The sequence below is a fragment of the Carassius auratus genome, chromosome 17, assembly GCF_003368295.1.
Source record: "Carassius auratus strain Wakin chromosome 17, ASM336829v1, whole genome shotgun sequence".
Classification (NCBI taxonomy): domain Eukaryota; kingdom Metazoa; phylum Chordata; class Actinopteri; order Cypriniformes; family Cyprinidae; genus Carassius; species Carassius auratus.
Window position 1 is genome coordinate 18,840,215 of NC_039259.1, and position 21,690 is coordinate 18,861,904.

Sequence of the window (21,690 nt, forward strand, 5' to 3'; positions counted from 1 at the left end):
TAATTAGAGATATATTGAGGCAAAAGTCATAGTTAGTTAACTCTTAACTGTCACCATTCCGTTTACTGGGTGCCTAAATTTACTTCAATTTATTACAATTAATTCCTAATCTAATCATGAAAAAACTGTAAATATCGTTGGAAAGGTCTAAGACACCTAAATAGATATTTGACCACTCTTTGTTGTAAAAAAAAATATGTAGGAACAGTAATAGATTCATTTATGTGCACCTCAAAACATATATATCATAACAGGAGTCAACCTTAGTCACAAAAAAATCTCCTTTGGTTCCTTTTACCCTATCACATATTTTAGTTATCATCATAAATGATAAATCATTTAAAAGCTCAAAACCTCCAAATTCTCTGTGAAAACCATTTTGAAATTGGACATCAATAAAATGCACCTGGTTCATGTCCATAACATAAAATGCCCATACCAATACCCCACCGTCACCATGGGCCATTCGATCCACAACACTGACATCAGAAAAACCACTCACCCACACGACACCATACATACTGTCTGCCATCTGCCCTGAACAGTGAAAACCGGGATTCATCGGTGAATAGAACACCTCTCCAAGTGCCAGACGCCATCGAATGTGAGCACTTGACACTCAGGTCAGTTACAATGACGAACTGCAGTCAGGTTAAGACCCCGATGAGGACGACAAGCATACAGATGAGCTCCCTAAGATGGAGTCTGACAGTTTGTGCAGAAATTCTTTGGTTATGCAAACCGATTGTTGCAGCAGCTGTCCGGGTGGCTGGTCTCAGACGATCTTGGAGGTGAAGATGCTGGATGTGGAGGACCTAGGCTGGTGTGGTTACATGTGGTCTGCATTTGTTATGTAAATTCTCTGAAATGCCTTTGGATATGGCTTATGGTAGAAAAATGAACATTCAATTCATGGGCAACAGCTTTGGTGGACACTCCTGCAGTCAGCATGCCAATTGCACACTTCCTCAAAACTTCTGACATCTGTGGTATTGTGCTGTGTTGATAAAACTGCACATTTTAGAGTGGCCTTTTATTGTGGCCAGCCTAAGGCACACCTGTGCAATAAACATGCTGTCTAATCAGCATCTTGATATAACACACCTGTGAGGTGGATGGATTATCTTGGCAAAAGAGAAGTGCTCACTAGCACAGATTTAGACAGATTTGTGAACAATATTTAGCATTTAGTGTTCCTGTAGCTCAAGTGGTAGAGCATTGTGCTATCAAGGTTGGGGGTTCAATTCCTTGGGAACACATGATAGGTAAAAATTTATAGCGTGAATGCACTGTAAGTCGCTTTGGATAAAGCGTCTGCTAAATGCATACATTTAATTTAATTTAATATTTGAGAGAAATAATCTATTTGTGTGCATAGAAAAAATCTTAGCTCTTTGAGTGCAGCTCATGAAAAATGGGGGAAAAAAACTAAAGTGTTGCATTTTTAATTTTGTTCAATGTAGTAATTAATTACTTTTTTTTTGGGGTAACTTATCCAACACTTGCTGACAGTGTGCTGTAACTTTTTCTCTGAAGAACAGAATTATAGATGGGAACAGTTAGGAAGGAGAAGCACAAAATCAAGAACATAATTCTACAGTTGATGAAGCAGGACACTTACTCAGAGAGTTTAGAGGTCAGAGCTGCTCATGATCTGATCTGCTGCTGTCAGCAGTTGTATATCAGTGCACAAATGAAGAGTAAGAGATAGTGAGAGAGGAAAAGAATTTAGGCATTGCAGCTACTGCAGTTAGCATGACCATTAGATGGCAGTATTGTTGTTTTATTTTTGGCCCCAAAAGCAGAAATAAAGTGCCAAAATATTGCATTGCCTTGTACAACAACACATGCTTTTATCAAATATCCAGCTTTTACAAAGAAACAATATAATCTACAGTTATAATATACTGTAATAGAATCTACAATTTACAGTGTAATTTGGTTTACTGTCTGATGGGTTAGCAAATGACACATTGTCTTAATATTTCTTTTGCTCCACAGATTCAGTGGAAGCAGGTTTCTTCTTGTGTGCATATGAGTTTGCTATCCAGAAGCTGAACTCACCCTGGTGCCAGTTGTTTGACGAGGTAGATGCACAGGTACCGGAACAGAGCAATTTCAAGTTTTCCTTGGAGGATTTGCTTAAGAAACAGAGATCTTTGCACTGGCACTCTTTACTTTTTTCTATTAATACTTTTATGTAGCTAGAATGCATGAATTGTTCAAAAGTGTACAAAATTTTACAGTGACTGTAAAGTATTTTACATGTACAGAATATATTTAAAAAATCCTAGTTTAAATGAATGCTTTTGAACTTTATTTTAATCACAGTTTGCACGAAAATGTTATGCAGCAGAATGTTTTTCAATATTGATAAGAATAAGAAAAGTTTCTTGTGCAACAAATTATCATATTAGAATGATTTAGGGATCATTTGTCTCTGGCTGCTGTCATCACAGGAATAAAATACATTTGCACAGTATGTTAAAATACAAAACAGCTTTATTTAAATTGTAATAGCATTTCATAGTATTACTGTTTTTGTATTGTTTTTAAACAAATACATCTGGCCTGGTAAGCGTAAGAGACTACATTCAAAAACATTTTATAAATCTTACCACTAATTCCAAACTTTTTTGATAGTGTATGTTTTACTTTTGTTTTCAGGCCAGTAGATGTTTTTAATTCACAATGTTAGTCAAATGACAACACGTATATCTGAATGCTATTAATGTGATGGTACCTGTAAATGTTTGAAGGCACTGTGTTGTGTCTCTTAAGGTAATGGAATATGCTGGTGACCTTAAACAGTACTGGAAGCGAAGCTATGGGCATGAAATCAACAGCAAGTCGAGCTGCATCCTCTTCCATGATCTTTTTCATCGTCTTGACCAAGTTGTAGCCGAGATCACTAAGAAGTAAGATCACTGTGCGGTCTCTCTTATCTTCATAAAGTGCATATAAAGAAAATGTTATACAAGTTACACTTTATTGCAAATCCATCTACATTTATTTGCCATTGTGCCATTGTTTCTTAAGGTAAAACCTTTTATTTTTTTATCACTATGGGCTTTCATTTTTGAGAAAAAAAATAATATCTGGTTCCTGCTTTCACTGCTGTATCAGTTATTATGGCTGAGAAGTAAATTAATAAAAACAGCAGATACAGACAGACAACACTAGAAAAAGCCTAGTTTTTTTTTTTTAGCAGTAGATTAGTTTAGCTGTAAGGGTGTCGAGGGAACATCCTTTGTTTGTCTTTGTTTAGTCTTTCAACAAATAAACCAATTCACAGGAGCAAAAGCAAGAGAGAGAGACTTGGTTACAAATTTCTTTATTAACTACATTTCAAGGGAATTTTTAAAATAAATTCAACTGATATAGTTGGATGAATGAAAGCACAGTAGAAAACAGTTGCGCTGCTATACATGTGAAAATTGTTGTATGTGTTTTTCACGATTTTTGGATAAATAGAAATTTCAGAAGAGTAGCAGTTGTTTGTAATATAATTCTTACTAACCCTAGGTTTTTGAAATGGTAATGTAGGCTATAACTGTCATGATCTCTAGCTGGAGTGCCCATAAGCTTCATTAGAGGGCACTACATTCCAGACTCTTGCCACTTCACCCTGGACTCCATTTCCCATAATCCTTAATCCTCTCATCACCTCATCGGTCTCCCACTATAAAGGTTGCACACATCCACACACACTTCGCTGATTATTGTTTAGCCTGTACCCATCTCTAGCTGGAATGTAGTGCCCTCTAATGAAGCTCACGGGCACTCAAGCTAGAGATCATGACAATATCATCAAACACATGCTTTGGTTATTTGTTGTAGTCAGTCACTAATTATTTGACGTCTTTCACTCTCTTTTAGAATATGAATAATTGCAGAAAAAATGTGGACACTTTGTGAGCGAATAAGTGTTTAAAAAGAGAAGAAAGAAGAAATACATCTAATACAACCAAATAAAGCCATATAATGTTTGCTATCATTATCAGTCACTCTGATTTCAGGTATTACTCAAGGCCATCGAAGGGCATTGACTTTGACTGGTTACCTGCCCATTGTTTGATCCGCTCCTGTCTGCTACTGAACATTAAGCCTTACAGCAAACATGGTTGTCGATCCCAAATGCTATCTGCGGACATAACCAGAATGATAGAGTGTTTGTCTAACCAGTAACATCTCTATTTGAGAGCAGTCGAGCATACATAAAAACAATTTCTTGTTAAATTTATAGCCTGACTAACGTCATACCACATATACAGCCTCAAACACACTGCCTACTTCACACACAGAGCCCAAACACGCCACATTACACAGAATACACAGCATCTGAACCGGAACTAGAGTGATTTAATTCTCTTGTGTAATAATCAGCAGTCCTTCTATTCATCGTTCCCTTGGGTCTGTTGAACATCCGTTTCTGTCTTTGAATGTCATACTGAAAGTTAAGCAAACTTGGGTGTGGGGAAGATGTGTGTCATAAAACTAGATGGTTGAGGGTATCCACAAACAAGTATACGTGTATATATTTGGCCAATCATTGGGAGTAAAGCTGTGTTCTTTGTCATTGATGACACTATTCTCTTCAGTTTAAGAAAAATCATTTACTTATTTACTTCATAAATCTAATTTTATTTGCTGAGATACTTTCGCCATAATCTGGAATCTGGTTTCCAAGTGTGGAAAAGAGCAGATTAAACATTGCGTTAAATTTCTCCCTTAGTGTTTGATGCTGATAAGATGGCTATACTGGTTTAGAACAGCTTGACACTAAGTAAGTGACAGGATGTTCAAATGAAGTTATTTAGTAAACTAATCCTCTATCCATTTCCATAAATCTAACCAAACTGGTTTTGTATTAGTTTCTTGATGCTTATCTAAGTTTTTTTTTTTTCCTTTTTCCTTACCTGTCATTATAACTAAGCAAATCTTAAAGTAGCTGATAGCATCAGACAAGATGCAAATAAGACACTTATAATCCATAAGTTGGTAAAATACTGTAGACTGATTTGATATGGACGTCCCTGACAATCTAAATTCTTGGCTATTAAATTTAGTCAGGTGCTGTTTAGTGATTTAGATTATGGTCACAGTCATTTTAAGATGAAAAACGTTGAAAAAAGGTGAATTCAGGTAGTTTACTTGTTACCATGTATGTAAAATTAGCCTCTATCATTGTCCAGGGTACTGGTTATTATAAAACTCACTGCTTGACGTCAGAATGATGTTGCAATATTAGATCAAGTCAGTATGTTCTACAACCGTTCGTTTTTCACCAAACATGCCCTTTTGAGACAGCTGAGCAAGCTTATAGCCTAGGCATCTCCCCGTGTTTAAGAATTTGATTAACAGATATTTTTGTAAAAAGAGAACTTTAAAACAGTCATATGTTATATTTTATTGGACACATTTAAAATGATTATCAATTCTTAACTAATTTTTAAACAAAATACATTAAGGTGTGATTTAGTAAGTGTGTTTATGCAGCTTTTTTGGGCAGTGGAATGGACTACTTTAACTTAAGCTTCATGTTTTTAAAATGCTGTGTCATGCACATATTGAAAGATGCGAACAACTGTCAAATGCATTTTTCTAGCGTATATTGAACTTCCTGAAACTAAAAACTTTCTGTTGCCTAATTGGTCAACATATTTCCAGTGAAAGTTTTAGATTATTTAGCATTCATCAGCTCTGCATTCATAGCATTCATCAGAAAATGTTTATGAGGTGATAACTTTGTCTTACCCATTTAGAAAACACTGCACAGGCCCATTTATGATCAATGTGTTTTATGAATGATTGCATGGCAGGTAGTGTTTATTGCTGGTTGTGTTTATGTTATTATGTTTTAGTGGTGAACTCACCGTTCACATTTCCTTTGTGTTTGTTTCATTGTTCTCAGTCTAAGGACATGGATGTGCATATGTGTGCATATATTTTTTCTTTTCAAAGATCACCTTTGTTCCTGTTCAAAGGTTATGAAGCACTGCCTTACAATCAGTGGTTGCAAACAGTAGGGAGGGAGAAGCCCACAGTGACGTAGAAATACCTTGGCACACTAGATAAATCCAAACAGTGATTTGTAATTCAATTCTCCTGGGCTTCGTAATGAAAGGCCAAGTGAAATGTGAGATAAATCTGAATTCAACTTTAAGGACATGCATTTAGAACAATTAATTTTTCATAGTCACTTTTGCTGAATTGTATTTAATCCAGTTACAGTTCATTTATCCCCATTTCTGAACCCAGTACAGGGGTTTAAGGTGTTCTCTCTTTTCTCTGTTCAGTTCTGTATCACAGTTTGTCTTCTCTCTCTTTCTCTCAGCTCAGATGCTATTGTATCGGAGGCTGTGACCGTGCAGGTGGGCCATGCTGAGACGCTGTTACCCCTTCTCACCCTGCTGGATCTGTTTAAGGATGACATCCCTCTCAGCTCAACTAACTTTGCAACCCAGCACAACAGAATATTTCGAAGTGGGAATATTGTGCCGTACGCTGCCAACCTGCTGGTAGTGCTGTATAAATGCCCAGAGGGGATTAGGATGGGTGTGCGACTCAATGAGAAATCTTTGACCTTGCCTGGACTCACTGACCCCGTCCCAATGTATGAGGATGTGAAGACACGCTACAGTACTCTGCTCAAGGGTTGTGACCAAGAGACTGTGTGTAAAATTAACAGTTAAAAAGCATAAAAGTGCAACACATCACAAAGGCCAGCAGACTGCTGACATTATCATAGAAGCAACAACCAGCAAACATTTTTTTTTTAATGTTATACAACATTTCACTGTTGATAGAATAGTAAATGAAAGTTAAAGATTTTAGATATTAATTTTATATAAATATAACCACATTTAACCCCACAGTATTACTGGTCCAACCATATAATGAAGAAACCACATTTGACATTTCACATGCTAAGTATTTACAGTGTCATTTGGAAAGGTCTTTAGTTTTTATTTTTTTTTATTATACAATGAACCAGCGATTGTACTTGGTTTACATGACTGAATTGTATATTGCGGGTTTTGGTAGAGAGTCCAGAGGACTTTGTTGCTTGCTTATACAGTATTTCTGTTAAAACTTTAGTATATATAATCTATTCAGACCAAAGATTACTTTAAATATCCAGTATATAATATCTAATCTAATTTGATCTGAGTTCGATTTTAATTTTTTTATATAAAAATATGATATATATATATATATATATATATATATATATACACACACACACACACGATAAAACATTTCTGATTTAGCAGATTGAATTTCCATGCAATTGTGTTCTTATGAAATGAATGAAGCTCAAAAAAATTTGGCTTCCGTATAAATTTTACTTTAAACATCACAGCACACAATTTTCTTAACATTATTTAGAAATTAATAAAATCAAGCCATGGAAATGCCTGAAGTGAATATGATTTTCGTAGTTGTGCTCAACTCCCTAAAATCTAGAGTAGAATTACTCTGTGAATGCTATTACTTATTGTTACCTGATGTCCAAAAAGTATTATTATTATTATTATTATTTGTCTGTTAATCACGCAGGGCTGGAAATAAGAAAAACTCAGTGGACAAAAGGTGTGGAAACCATTAAATGATTTTATTTGTTGTATGATTTGTGATTTTGTTTTGCAATTACTATAAACTGGACCTTTAGAGCAAACTTGTGTCCAAATTTAAAGTGTTCTTATGATGATAAAAGACAGACACAAGATAGATGGGTGGGTGGATAGATAGATAGATAGATAGATAGATAGATAGATAGATAGATAGATAGATAGATAGATAGATAGATAGATGGATGGATGGATGGATGGATGGATAGATGGATGGATAGATAAGACAAAATCATATACAGAAAACTTTAAAAAGTCGACTTCTTGAATGTCATTAAATCATTTTCACTCTGCCCAAAATCTTTTTGATTTTACTCATGAACGCAGAACAAGGGGTTCTTTTTCTCCCACATCCTTCTCCCCGCCCCCTCTGTCCCGTAGCTCAGGATCCCTCCTCCTCAGTGCTTACAGTCTCATACCGGTACACTGCTCTCCATTCAGCCGTATGCAGATTGTGGGTCCCGGGAGGTGGGACGAGGGCAGGGCCGTTGGAATGCGACGTGTCCCGCGACAGTCTTAAAAATTCTCTCCTTCCGCGTCTCCACAAACCACCTTCAAGAAGTTCACCTGTAAGTTTAGTCCGCCACGCCTCCGAGCGAAGGTCTAAACCGAGCACACTTCACCGGAGCGAGATGCCTGGAAACGCAACACCAAAAGCGGTGAGATCAGACAAAAAAGACCCGAGCAAAACTTCTCTGTTAGTGGATTGTTTACATTTTCATGGCTGTATTTTCTTCTTTGGCGTCCCTCAGCCATTCGGTGTGTTTTGCAGTGGTTGTATGAGATGAATGGAACTGGGTTTCTTGGAAATGTCAGATAACTTTTTTTCGCGTGTTATGTAACTTACTTCGATCATTTGGGGAGGTACTGGGCAAGCGCTCTGCTACCGGTCAGTGTAAGGCTAGACAGGCTACAGGCTCTAAAAATCATTAAAAAAAACTAGTTAATTAAGAGGGCATAACACTAAAATACGAAAACTAATTTAAAACAATTAATAAAAAAGTATGAATACAAAAAAAAAATATGACTCTAAGTTTTCACACGTTTTGACTACAGAAGTTCTACTAAACTACTGAACTTAACGGAGTTATCTTCAGGTCACCGAACAAACGCTGCCAGTGTTGCACAATTGTTACACTATAAACTTGCCATTAAACTAGGTCTTGTTTTAAACATTTTTCATGAATTGTTCTTTGCATTCCTTCATAATTGTTTTAACTAATGAATGAAAATGTAATATTGAACAAAAATGTCTGCATTAGTAATGAAATTCATAAATTCAGCTATACATTTATACAATTTAAAAGCTGTGACAATTTGTGTCGTGACTTTTATTATTTAGATAAACTGCTGCATCACTAAAATATGATAATACTGGAATAGTTTGGAGATAGATTTGAAGCCAATAAAATCACAGCTTGGTGAAAAAAAACAATACACACATGTGGCATCCAGCAAGAGCTATAAATTGTAATATTTAGAAATATAGCACAGTTACATCTCTAAAATATGAAAGAATTTGTGTTTGCATTAGTGCTGTTGTTTTAAAGTTCATGCCAGTTAATCCGAATCAGGTATCATAATTCAGTCGAGGCACACTGAAATTGAGAAAAAGTAGCTCTATTACACCTGGTTGTTTTCGTGCATGTATGCAAGCTTTATACTTTTATATAGTCTATAAACACTCAGATAAATGTTTAACTTTACCTTAAACTTTATATAAAAATTCATTTTCAAAGATAAGAATATATATATATATATATATATATATGATGACTAAATTAATAACACTAACCTAAACAGCAGGACTAAAACTTCTAAAATAGCTGACTTCTTTGTCACCTATTACTCAACAGGACAAAGAAGCTCCTCTGCATTCCTTTCGGTTATGGTAGCCAAATGTCAGATTAAAAAAATAAAAGTCTTCTGATAAGACAAACCTACAAAGACATTACAAGACTTCTCTATGCAGACCTGTAGTCTTAGAAAACAGAAATATGACACCTGCAGCCAGTAAAACATAAAATACAAAGATTCAGAGTCTGTTAGACCCTGTTCAGAGGTCAGAGTTTATTTAGCTGATTTAATGCCAGTCATTCATATATTCAGGCTGTTATCTTTGACTTCTACAGTTTTCATTCATAAAAGGCTATTCAGGCACTACACGTCTGGTTTAACAGAGAAAACGAAAGGGAAAAAGCACATATTTAAGAGAGTGGGTCTGTCAGTGGGATTCATTGGAAGTCAGTAGTGTGTGTAATGAATGAATCTATTTGTATTACAAGCACTCCACATGTAAATTCGAGACAGGGGTATGAAAAAAGGCTGTGTGTGAGTGTTTAGCTGAATTGCATCATTGACTGAGTTGTAAATGCATGATTTATCAGTTTTATTATCTGACGTGTAATATCATATCTGACCCTGTGTGAGGTTGTGTGTCCTGTTCAAAGTTGATGCATTCCTAGTTAATGAACATAATGGTCTGTTTATGAAGCAGCGATAGTCTTACTGCAGCTCGTCCCACACAAACCCAGTATTTTTCCACCTTGGTTCTCAGTGAAGAGCTCTACAGGGAACTGAGGCTGAGGCAATATAGCATATGAGTGTGTGTGTGTGTGTGTGAGAGAGAGAGATGTGAATAAGCCACATCATTACAGCTACAACGGCTGCACACTGACCACATTGTATTACCCAATCTGAGACCAATAGCTGTAAATAACACACACTGATATTACACTGATATTACAATAATATACTTATTCTTTCACACACTAAATCCTTTGTAAATTACATATAGAGTGAAAGTTAATTCTTAAAAAGCACAGTATGAATTTTCCAAATCAGCAAAAGAGAAGCTCTGATAAAGAGATTATAAAAGTGTTTCCATTGATTTGAATTCTTTGCCAGACACAAATGCTATTCAAAACATTCCCGTAAGATGTTTTTGAAAGAAGTCTCTGTTGTTCACCAAGGCAGCTTTTATTTGATAAAAAAAGCAGTAAAACAGCAGTATTGTGGAATGCTATTACAATTTAATATAGCCGTTTTCTATTTTAATATATTTTAAAATGTAAATTCTTTCTGTAATGGAAGCTGAATTTTCATCAGCCATTACTCACATGACCTTTCAGAAATCATTCTAAAATGGCGATTTGGCGTTCGAGACACATGTCTTATTATTATCAATATTGAAAACAGTTGCTTAATATTTTTGTGCAAACCTTGATACATTTTCAGTATTCTTTGAAGAATAGAAAGATGAAAAGGACAGCATTTATTTAAAGAAATGTACTAAAATAAATGCACTGTAACTTTTGTTGGATTGCAATCTTGATAAATATTTTCTTTATATATGGAAGTACAAAACTGTATACCAAATGCATAAATATAACTTAAATGGAAAATGTAATTGAATTTCAAAGCCCATTGTGTATTCCTGTGCTCAAATGTATAAAATTCTAATTATCTACAAAAATTTGCTCTAAAATGGGTATGTGTGTTTGTAGGATCTGCAAAAATCCACTAATGTGGTTTACCAGGCCCATCATGTCAGCCGCAGCAAGAGAGGACAGGTCGTAGGAACAAGAGGAGGTTTCAGAGGATGTACAGTCTGGCTCACAGGTAATGCATGGACACACACACACACACACAAACACACACAAAAAAACTAATTCAAAATTGAAACATGTTTCAATAATGAAATCCAAACCATGCTTCGGTTTAAAAACAGGAATGACACAATATGTCAGGCTAAGCAGCTTGTAATGGGGAAATCATTTTGACCAACCTGTGACACCTGTACAGCAAGTTGGGCTGAACATGAAACCCCAGGCAATGACTATAAGATTATTCAGCTTCAATACAGTTTTGTGCCTACTGTACCTCCTCTACCCCCTCAGTGTGGCTCAGGTTTCATTTCATGAACATGAACCAGAAACACATTCCTTGTTCCTGATAACTAAACAACTTTTTTGTTTTCTTTACTTGCAAAGAAAGTGAAAAAAAATCTTGATTGTCATGATCATGAATTAATCACAATTTGAAATCATACCTTAATTAAAACCAAAGGCTTACCAAGGCTGCATTAAAAATACTTCTTTAGTGTCACATGATCTTTCAGAAATCATTGTAATATGCTAAAAAAAAGTTCTCATAATTATACTTATCAGTGTTAAATGTTGTGTTGCTTATTATTTCTGTGGTAGCCATGAAACATTTTTTCTTAGATTTTTAGTGAAAAGATTTTATTGGAATTACCTTGTGTGTGTGTGTGTGTGTGTACACAGGTCTGTCAGGGGCTGGTAAGACTACAGTGGGATTCGCTTTAGAGGAGTATCTGGTCTCTCACGCCATTCCCTGCTACTCTTTGGATGGTGATAACATCCGTCATGGCCTGAATAAAAACCTGGGCTTTACTTCTGAGGATCGAGAGGAGAATATTCGGCGTATTGCTGAAGTGGCCAAACTGTTTGCAGATGCTGGGCTTGTTTGCATTACAAGTTTCATTTCGCCGTTTACCAAAGTGAGCCCTCTAACCAACATCTGGGATTACTTTATGATTTATATTGTGATATTGGTTAAATTAGGTTTAAAAATCAAAGAATCACAACATTATCAATATGTTCTAAGGGTTTTAAATGCACTGCAGTATAAAGAGCCCTAATGTTTCTACATTTTAGCAGATACTGTTATTCAGTAATGAAGTAAATCCAAAGCACACAAATGATTATGTAAACACAAGGAGTGTTTTCATTTTCTTTAACCACCTTTAATATAAATGTTCTATAAGATGCATAATGCCGACCATCTTGCTCTATCTCTGTAGGACCGTGCAGAGGCCCGGAGGATCCTTGAGAGAGCAGGTTTGCCATTTTTTGAGGTGTATGTGAACGCTCCTCTAGATGTGTGCGAGAGCAGAGACGTTAAAGGACTCTACAAAAAAGCAAGAGCTGGACAGATTAAAGGTGATATAAAAAACACAGGAACTTTAAAACTGTGCATTTACCAGAATTATAAAAAAAAACAACAACAATTAAAAACCAAAAATGTATTTGCCTTCCTTCGTTTCTCACTCAGGCTTCACCGGTATAGATTCTGAGTATGAGAGCCCAGAGGCTCCTGAGCTGATTCTGAAGACCGGAGAGCTCACAGTGAATGAATGCATTCAGCAGCTGGTGGACCTTTTGAAGGAGCAGGTTAGTCAGGAGCTGAACACAACAGGACACATCACAGACAGCCGAAGTATTCAGTACTTTGGGCTTTAAGAATACTTTTCATTTGCCATTTCCCAATTGGTGCACTTAACTTTATCTTAGGTCAGAAGTCCAAGGTCGAAACCAAAGCAAAAGCCTCTGTCAACATCTGTGACCCTTGACCATAAAACCTTACATCGCTGGGGTATATTTGTAGCAATAGTAGCAAAAATACTATAATACTATAATATAATAAAAATACTAAAAATACTAATACGAGGAGCGTATGGGTCAAAATTATAGATTTTTCTTTTATGGCAAAAATCATTAGGATTTTAAGCAAACATCATGTTCCATGATAATATTTTGTACATTTCCTACTGTAAATATCTTAAAACTTATTTTTTTGATTAATAATATGCATTGCTAAGAACTTCATTTGGACAATTTTAAAGGCAATTTAGATTTTTTTGCACCCTCAGATTCCAGATTTTCAAATAGTAGTATCTCTGATAAATCTAAAGCTATTTATTCAGCTTTCAGATGATGTATAAATCTCAATTCTGAAAAACTGACCCTTATGGTTTTGTGGTCCAGGACCACATATCTGTCTGAAAGGCACAACCTCAGTAGAAAGGCCAAGATATTTTACTCCAGTTTACTTGATAGAGTGATAGTTGACCTGAAAATATAATTATGTCATTATGTACTATGTCGTTCTAAAATCCATGTTTGGTCATTTTTTTCTGTGGAATAAAAAAATACATTAGAAAAAGTTTGGGGTCAGCATATATTTTTTTAAAGGAATGAATACTTGTATTCAGGGAAGATGTATTAAGCTGATCAGAATTGACAGACGTTATAAACTGAAAGACATACTGTAATAAAAAAAAAGTTACAGACCGATTCTATTTAGCAAGATTCATAACGCAGCAAAAATACAAAAATATTAAGCATCACTGTGTTCAACACTATTAATAATAAGAAATGTTTTTTGATCATCAAATTAGCATATTAGAATGATTTCTGAAGGATCATGTGACACTGAAGACTGATGTAATATATCACAGGAATAAACTACATTTTAAAAATATATGAAACAATTTTACAATTTTAATTCACAATAGTACTGTTTTTACTGTATTTTTTTATAAAGAAAAAAAGCAGCCTATTTGATTGTTTCAAAATTATTACAAAATCTTACCGCCTCCAAACTTTTGAACACTAGTGTAATTGTTTTGAAGAATCTTGACATAGTTTTTTTTTTCCAATAACTTAATAATGTCCTGTGAGCTGCGAAGCTTAAGAAACACTACAAAAGTGTTGTTCACCATAAAATAGTGTCTGTTATATTCCCAGTCTTCTAAAGCCATATTGATAGCTTATTTGCATCAGGGAATTCACATCTGCTATAATTGAACAAACCTGACAACATCGCAATTACAGCAATGAAAGTCATTTTTAAGGGTCAGATCAGATACAAATAGCTTTGTAGGGTAACAGATGCACATATCATTATGGAAAATACAGTTCTTCTTCTACTTTTCATTCAACCCTTTGATGATTTCTCTTTCTCAGAGCATCATTCCCAGTGGAGTTATAGAGGAGATTAATGAACTCTTTGTGGCTGAGAACAGACTGGTGCTGGCACAGACAGACGCCAGCACCCTGCCCTCTATCAGCATCACCAAGGTAACCAGCAGCATTCGTCCTCAAGGCCAAGGACCACTCAGGTTCATGTGTCCATAAACATGAGTGAATTATTGACAAGATGACACAATTGCTTTATCAGCCCGTGGACAGTCTGCTGTTCCCCAATTCTCCATTCAAATGTATTCCAGAAACCACAACAATAATCATTAGAATGCTGTTCCATGATGTTATATAATCCCACAGACAATCAATCAGAACAGACATTTGGACGAATATGATGTTAGCTTGTAAACGCAGCTGTCTGTATTTGTGTGTGTAGCTGGACTTACAGTGGGTGCAGGTGTTGGCCGAAGGTTGGGCAAGTCCTCTGAAGGGTTTCATGAGGGAGAGAGAATACCTACAAGTCATTCACTTCAACACCCTACTTGATGGTAACACATAAGCACACTCTTGTTGCCGTACCAGACACCTCCCTTCTTTTATAGTGCTACTCGTTTTTTATTCTGCAGTACACACAGCAATCAGACACAGCAATCAGCAGCAGAAGGCTGATCTAAGCTCTGCACTGTTATTTAGAAGATGTTACATGCGTAAAATAACGGTTGCCAGAGCTGGAGCTGCTTTCAGGAGACCGAATGATGCAATGATCTGGCTTCCTGTGAAACTCGCACGCTTTGTTTGGTTTAATGGGGTTGGTCAGGGAACATCGATCAGGGGAGGAGGCTGTAGCTGCAGCTGCATACAAGCAAATAACATTCAATGTGTTCTGATATAAATTGATAGTGGCATTTAATGTAACTGACATCTAATGATCCATATTGACTTAATATTATTATGTTATGTGTTAAGGGGTACTTGGGCAGTTTTTTTCTATTGTTAAAAAATTATATTAATTCTAAAGAAATAGTTTCTGTGATTCAAGTAATCTCTTTGAAATGATTTATAATATATGCAGATTAACCTATTCCTAAATACAGGTGGTACCATCAACCTCTCAATACCCATTGTCCTTCCTGTTGCAACGGAGGTTAAAGAACGCCTACAAGGCAGTGTGGCTGTGGCTCTGGAGTACCAGGGAAAACGTGTCGCCATCTTACGCAACCCAGAGTTCTATGAGCATCGGAAGGAAGAGCGATGTGCACGCCAATGGGGGACGACCTGCCCCAAACACCCCTATATAAAGGTATGAATCATTTTCAGCAAATGCCTTGATAATTAATGTATAACAAATAACCAAAGTATTATGACTTACAAATGCACAAAACATTACATGCTTTAACTGTTTACTTGAATAGATGGTTTTGGAAAGCGGTGATTGGCTTGTAGGAGGGGAGCTAGAGGTATTGGAGCGAATCAGATGGAACGATGGGCTGGATCAGTACCGTCTCACTCCACGGGAACTAAAGGAGAAATTTAAAGAGATGAAAGCAGGTAAAAGTAAATGGGTTAAAGAGGAGAGTTAAGAGTTAACAAGTAACTACGATTAAAGAGTAATCTTCCGGAGACACTTTAAAGGATTAGTCCTGAATAAAACAATTCCTGATCATTTAGATGTTCTTGTCTTTCTTTCTTCAGTTGGAAAGAAATTGAAAATTTGAGGAAAAAATTTCAGGATTTTTCTGTATATATAGTGGACTTCAATGGTGGCCAATGGGTTGAAGGTCCAAATTGCAGTTTCAATGCAGATTCAAAGGGCCCTAGTCTGCACGATCTCCGTTGAGGAATAAGGGTCTTATCTAGTAAAACAATTGGTCATTTTCTCAAAAAAATAAAATACTAATTTTGATATGCTTTTAAACCACAAATACTCGTTTTGCACTAGCTCTGCAATAAATCACATTGGAAAGGTCATGCATGGTTAGTTCTTCGTCTGTGTGCTACTGCTACGGTTCAAAAAGTTACAGTAATGTGAAAAACTCCATATCATTTTCTTCTCAAACTTCAAAATCATCCAACATCATTGTTTTACCTTTTTTTTTTGTGAAGTTCATTTGAGTTTTTTTTTGCACGTTCACTTTTTAAACACTGGGTTGGTACTTCCGCCTAAGACACACGCGACCTTTCCAACATGATTATGTAATGTGTGGGGTCAAGCTAGTGCAAGATGAGCATTTGTGGTTAAAAAGTATATGTTTTTATTTGTAAGAAATTTTTAGAAAATAAGATCTTAATTCCTCGGATCGTGTAGAGCCTTTTGAAGCTACTTTGAAACTGCAATTTGGACCTTCAACCCATTGGCCACCACTGAAGTCCATTATATAGAGAAAAATCCTAGAATGTTTTCCTAAAATGTTCAATTTCTTTGCAACGGAAGAAAGAAAGACATTAACATCTTGGATGACATATGGGTGAGTATGTAATCAGGATAATGTTATTCTGGAAGTGAACTAATCATTTAAGGTTTTCAGTACCCATGCATCTCCAATGAAAATCACTGTCATCCTGGATCTAGGGATGACTTGTGACAATGTGATTTTGTAAAATCATGTTGCCAAACAGGTTCTTTGCGGGCAAAAATATGGCAGCAAGATATTGCATCAGGGCTGTTGGCTCCATATAAAGTAAGGAATCCAAAGCACTCATGTAGGGCACTATGTTAAAAATGTAATAAACAATAAAATTGGGCTTTATAACCCACATTAAAACCAAAGCTGACACTTTTTTGGTTTGAAAAAGCATGTGATATAGGGTGTCCCTAAAATAAGTCACATGTTTATCATATGTTAAGTATTCATTGGCTGGTGTCAATCTGATAAAGTCAAATAAGAAATGGAGGTTGTTAAATTGATACACAATATGAGTGTCTGGGATTTCTGGCTTTTTAGGTCCTTAGTACTGTCTTGAGAAACTTTATATTCTTAAAATATTCAGGACTTCACCATGGTTATCTGACAACTAATTAAACCACTGAACTGACCATTCCCTTGTTTTCCCAGACGCAGTGTTTGCTTTTCAACTCAGGAACCCAGTTCATAATGGCCATGCCCTGCTTATGACCGACACACGTCGACGACTGGAGGAGCGCGGGTATCGAAGGCCAGTGCTGCTTTTGCATCCTTTGGGTGGCTGGACCAAAGATGATGATGTGCCTCTGGACTGGAGGATGAAACAGCATGCGGCCGTGCTGGAGGACGGCATTCTAGACCCACAATCCACCATTGTGGCCATCTTTCCCTCCCCTATGATGTACGCTGGGCCTACAGAGGTATGTAGATGTTTGTCCTTCATAAACACATATGAAAAAAAAAAAAAAAAAAAAAAAAATATATATATATATATATATATATATATATATTTATATATATATATATATATATATATATATATATATATATATATATATATATATATATATTTGAAATAAATTAATAATTTCATTGATCAAAAGGGCTAGTAAAGACATTTGTAGTCTTTTTTGTTTTCACAAAAACAATAGGCAGTTTTCAACACTGATAATCATAATAAATGTTTTTTGAGCACCAAATCAGCATATTAGCATCATTTCTGAAGGATCATGTGAAACAAAGCCTGGAGTAATGGCTGCTGAAAATCTTTGCCATCACAGGAATAAATAACACTTGAATATATATTTAAATATATATATAAATAGTTTCTTTTTTTATTTTTTTTATAATATATCACAATGTTACTGTTTTTAAATGGCTAACCTTGTTCCTGTGTCTGTCAGGTCCAGTGGCACTGTCGTGCAAGGATGGTAGCAGGTTCTAATTTCTACATTGTGGGTCGTGATCCTGCTGGGATGCCCCATCCAGAGTCAGGACAGGACCTGTATGATCCATCTCATGGAGCTAAAGTTCTATCCATGGCTCCTGGACTCACCTCTGTGGAAATTATCCCTTTCAGAGTGGCTGCATACAATAAGACCAAGAAGGCTATGGACTTCTATGACAAAGACAGGTGAGACTGAATTGCAGAGCAGTATTTCACAAGTAATTAACATGAAGAGATGTATGTGCAGACTATTTAAAATTTGCTGATTCAGAAGAATTCCAATAGCGGTGATGTACGTAAATGTTTTTTTTCCAGTAACTGGAAACTTAAGCAAACATTTTTTGCATGTAAAAGTGCTTGCTTAGTGATTCTGAAGCATGGAAAGCAGGCTGCTTTTACCTCTTGTTTTTCAAACAATGCAGACATGCTGATTTTGAGTTCATCTCCGGGACCAAGATGCGCAAGCTGGCCCGCAGTGGAGAGAACCCTCCTGATGGCTTCATGGCCGCTAAAGCCTGGAAGGTCCTCACAGAGTATTACACTTCTCTACAAAAAGACCAGTGATGACCACATCCAAGACATTCCAACACGGAAAACCTCAGATCACAGCGCATGTGGTCCACAATGAGAATGACTCGATACATACTACTTCAAGGCATTGAAAAATGAAGGCGCACACTTACAACCAGCTGGTAGCAAAGGTGGTCAAGATTTCCTGTGAAGGAATTATTTTACTACAGCATTGTTTTAAACTAAATTATGAACATGCTTTTTCAACTGTGAAATTTAAACTGATGTGCCTTGATTAACTGATTGTCAGTCCCAAAGAGATGAGGTCTTAAATTGTATTTAGGAATGTATTTTGTATTTTAGTCCGCATTTAAAAGAAAAAGTATATCAATTGTAATCTAAATGAAGCAATTACTCTACTGTTCAAAAGTTTGGGGTTGGTAAGAATTTTTTAATGTTATTTTTAAGTCTCTAATGAACAACAAACTGCATTAATTTGAATTACTTTACAATTTAAAGTAACTGTTTTAATATATTTTTAAAATGTAGTTTTTGCTGTGATGGCAAAGCTGAATTTAAGCAGCCATTACTCCAGTCTTCAATGTCACACGATCCTTCAGAAATCATTTTAATATGCTGATTTGGTGCTCAAGAAGCATTTCTTATTATCAAGGCTGAAAACGGTGCTGCTGAATATTTTTGTGGAAACTTGACACTTTTTACAGGATTCTTTGATGACATTTTCTGTAACAATATGAACATACTTTCTGTCAGTTTTGATGAATGTATCTTGCTTAATATTAATATCATTTTCTTTAAAAAAAAACAAAAAAACTTACTGACCCCAGACTTTTGATGATCTGTAAATCAAAGCAGTGTCCGTGCAGCTGCTAATGCAGTTCATCATAATTTTGTTTACATATGACAATTTTTTTTAACCCCAAGAAAAGGGGCCGTTATCCGGGGACCATACTGGGAAAAGCATGCTAGGGTAAATATTTATTAATGAATAACACTGTTTTATTAAAGGTTTAACAGCAAATGCAATATAATGCCATCTGGATATCTTATCTCTTTTAATTAAATCTTTTTACTGTGATTACATAATTGTTACCACATGGCTGCTTTTAGATGTTCACAGTGTGTGACTATATGTACAGCTTGCTTTCTGTTCTCTGAAACAAGGGCAAAAGTTACATTTTACAGATGCATGGCATAACTGAGTTATGCTGCGCGCATCCACAAAAAATATTGACCCACTACTGCCATCTGGTGGTCGGTCACCACTGTACAGAAACCACAGAGCACCATGGGGAAAAACAGCTGACTATGCAAATATTATACAAATATTACTTCAGCTAACAGGTACAGTACATAAGCAAACTGTTTTGTGGAACGTTTCATTCCTGTATGAAGCAAAAGGGCATTTGAAAATCAGTTTATATGAGGTCATGGCCCAAATGTAGGCATAATGCACCCCAGAATAGTCCCAAAATCTGTTACGGGTGAATAACTCCTAAGATGATGGATGCATGGATTTAGGGAGCAGGGCTGAGACTGTGCTCCGCTAGACCCTAGGCATTCCCAAATGGATTTAGGGGATTCCCAATTAGACTTAGTGTGGATAAAAGCATTAGATCCAATATGTTCTAGGTAACCCTATTTAAATCTGCTGACTGCAGTTGCAGTGCTGTGCAATTCTGAAAAGGTTACAGTGAGTATGTACAGGATGTGTGGCACGGATTTTCCCAGGGAAAAAGCATCTATAAAACAAGCTGCTGGAGGCACGGAGACTTACTTTGGGTTAAGGACAGGACATACTCACCCATTTCCCTAAATATTGCCTTGTGTTAACAGTGTTTCCTAACACATGTCCCCCCAACATATTTTAAGTCATGAATTACTAACAAGTTAAATTGGGTGTGTTTAATTAAGGAGACTGTGTAGACATAGCCTAGGTGTTCTAGCAAAAAAAAAAAAAAATTCACCCCCAAAAATGTTATATCATTTATTTCATGCTCAAACTACCACGTCTATATATCAGTGTTATTTTAGTATTATTTGTATACATTTATAATCTCTATTTCTAATTTCAATTGGTTTTATTTTTATACATTTCTTTAAATATTACTATTTAGGTTTAATTTATTTTAATTTAGGTTTTTATTTATTTCCAATTAGAATTTTTTTTCTAATAAGTGTTTCAACGTAAACTTATTTCAGTTCAGTGCCAGCGCAACATTTTTTATTTAAAGGTTTTTCATCTAATATTTTTTATTTTATTTAAGCTTTATTTACATTAAAAATCCTTTCAACAATAAAAATTCAGTTAATGTGCTAAAGCTGAATTTTGTCAGCATTTAGACATGCACTAATACATTACATTAATATTAACAAACACAGATAAAACTGATTTTAATCTTATTTGACGTCAAATTAACCTTTTTAATTCCTTTATTCTTCACAGTGCTCAGTTTTTGCTTAGCTTATTTCATAATAAACTAAAAAAAAGGTGCTTCACGATCACATAGAAGAACCTTTATGTCTAAATGGGTCCATAAAGAACCTTTAACATCTGAAGAACCTTTCTGTTTCACAAAAGGTTCTTTGTGGCGAAATAAGGTTCTTCAGATTATAAAAAGGTAAGAAAGAGATGGTACTTTAAAGAACCTTTGACTGAATGTCCATATAAAAGCAGTAGATTATTTTCTAAATAATTTTTAATAAACATTTACATCCTTTTTTTTTACGTTACTTAACAATATAAATAATAATCATATGGCAGTGTGTGCTTAACAGGTCATTAATTTAGTGGTTTTCAACCAAGGGGCTGGGGAGGGTGGGGGGCCTCAGCAAACTTCCAAGAGGCCTTAAGATCACTCAAAATAATTCATATTAAAAAAATTCCAAGTGTTATTTCTAGACCCAGAAAGACATGTAAAAAATTATGTACATGGACATTTTATAAT

The 21,690-nt window shown here is 35.6% G+C and overlaps 2 protein-coding genes across 2 annotated transcripts; both read left to right on the forward strand.

Moving 5' to 3' along the window:
* Nucleotides 1-1,982: 1,982 nt before the first annotated feature.
* LOC113117512 (multiple inositol polyphosphate phosphatase 1-like) lies at nucleotides 1,983-7,681 on the forward strand (the record flags this gene model as incomplete). The annotated part of the gene is made up of 3 exons (XM_026286230.1): nucleotides 1,983-2,099; nucleotides 2,782-2,918; nucleotides 6,338-7,681. Coding segments are annotated over 3 exons (612 nt in total), but the record flags the coding sequence as incomplete, so codon positions are not given.
* A 232-nt stretch (nucleotides 7,682-7,913) lies between these two features.
* On the forward strand, nucleotides 7,914-19,256 carry LOC113117510 (bifunctional 3'-phosphoadenosine 5'-phosphosulfate synthase 2-like). Its single transcript, XM_026286229.1, has 12 exons — nucleotides 7,914-8,293; nucleotides 11,141-11,255; nucleotides 11,921-12,156; nucleotides 12,460-12,598; nucleotides 12,711-12,829; nucleotides 14,405-14,518; nucleotides 14,799-14,910; nucleotides 15,457-15,662; nucleotides 15,775-15,910; nucleotides 17,416-17,684; nucleotides 18,168-18,397; nucleotides 18,634-19,256. Exons 1-12 carry the CDS (start codon nucleotides 7,952-7,954, stop codon nucleotides 18,773-18,775), a joined length of 2,160 nt encoding a protein of 719 aa, XP_026142014.1. The 5' UTR covers nucleotides 7,914-7,951; the 3' UTR covers nucleotides 18,776-19,256.
* The last annotated feature ends 2,434 nt before the right edge of the window (nucleotides 19,257-21,690 follow it).

Bases quoted from the DNA above. Each gene is read 5' to 3' on its own strand.
- LOC113117510 (XM_026286229.1), top strand. From the start codon at position 7,952: ATGAACGCAGAACAAGGGGTTCTTTTTCTCCCACATCCTTCTCCCCGC. The intron at 8,294-11,140 runs GTGAGATCAGAC...GTGTGTTTGTAG, and splicing joins GAAACGCAACACCAAAAGCG to GATCTGCAAAAATCCACTAA. The intron at 12,830-14,404 runs GTTAGTCAGGAG...TCTCTTTCTCAG, and splicing joins TGGACCTTTTGAAGGAGCAG to AGCATCATTCCCAGTGGAGT.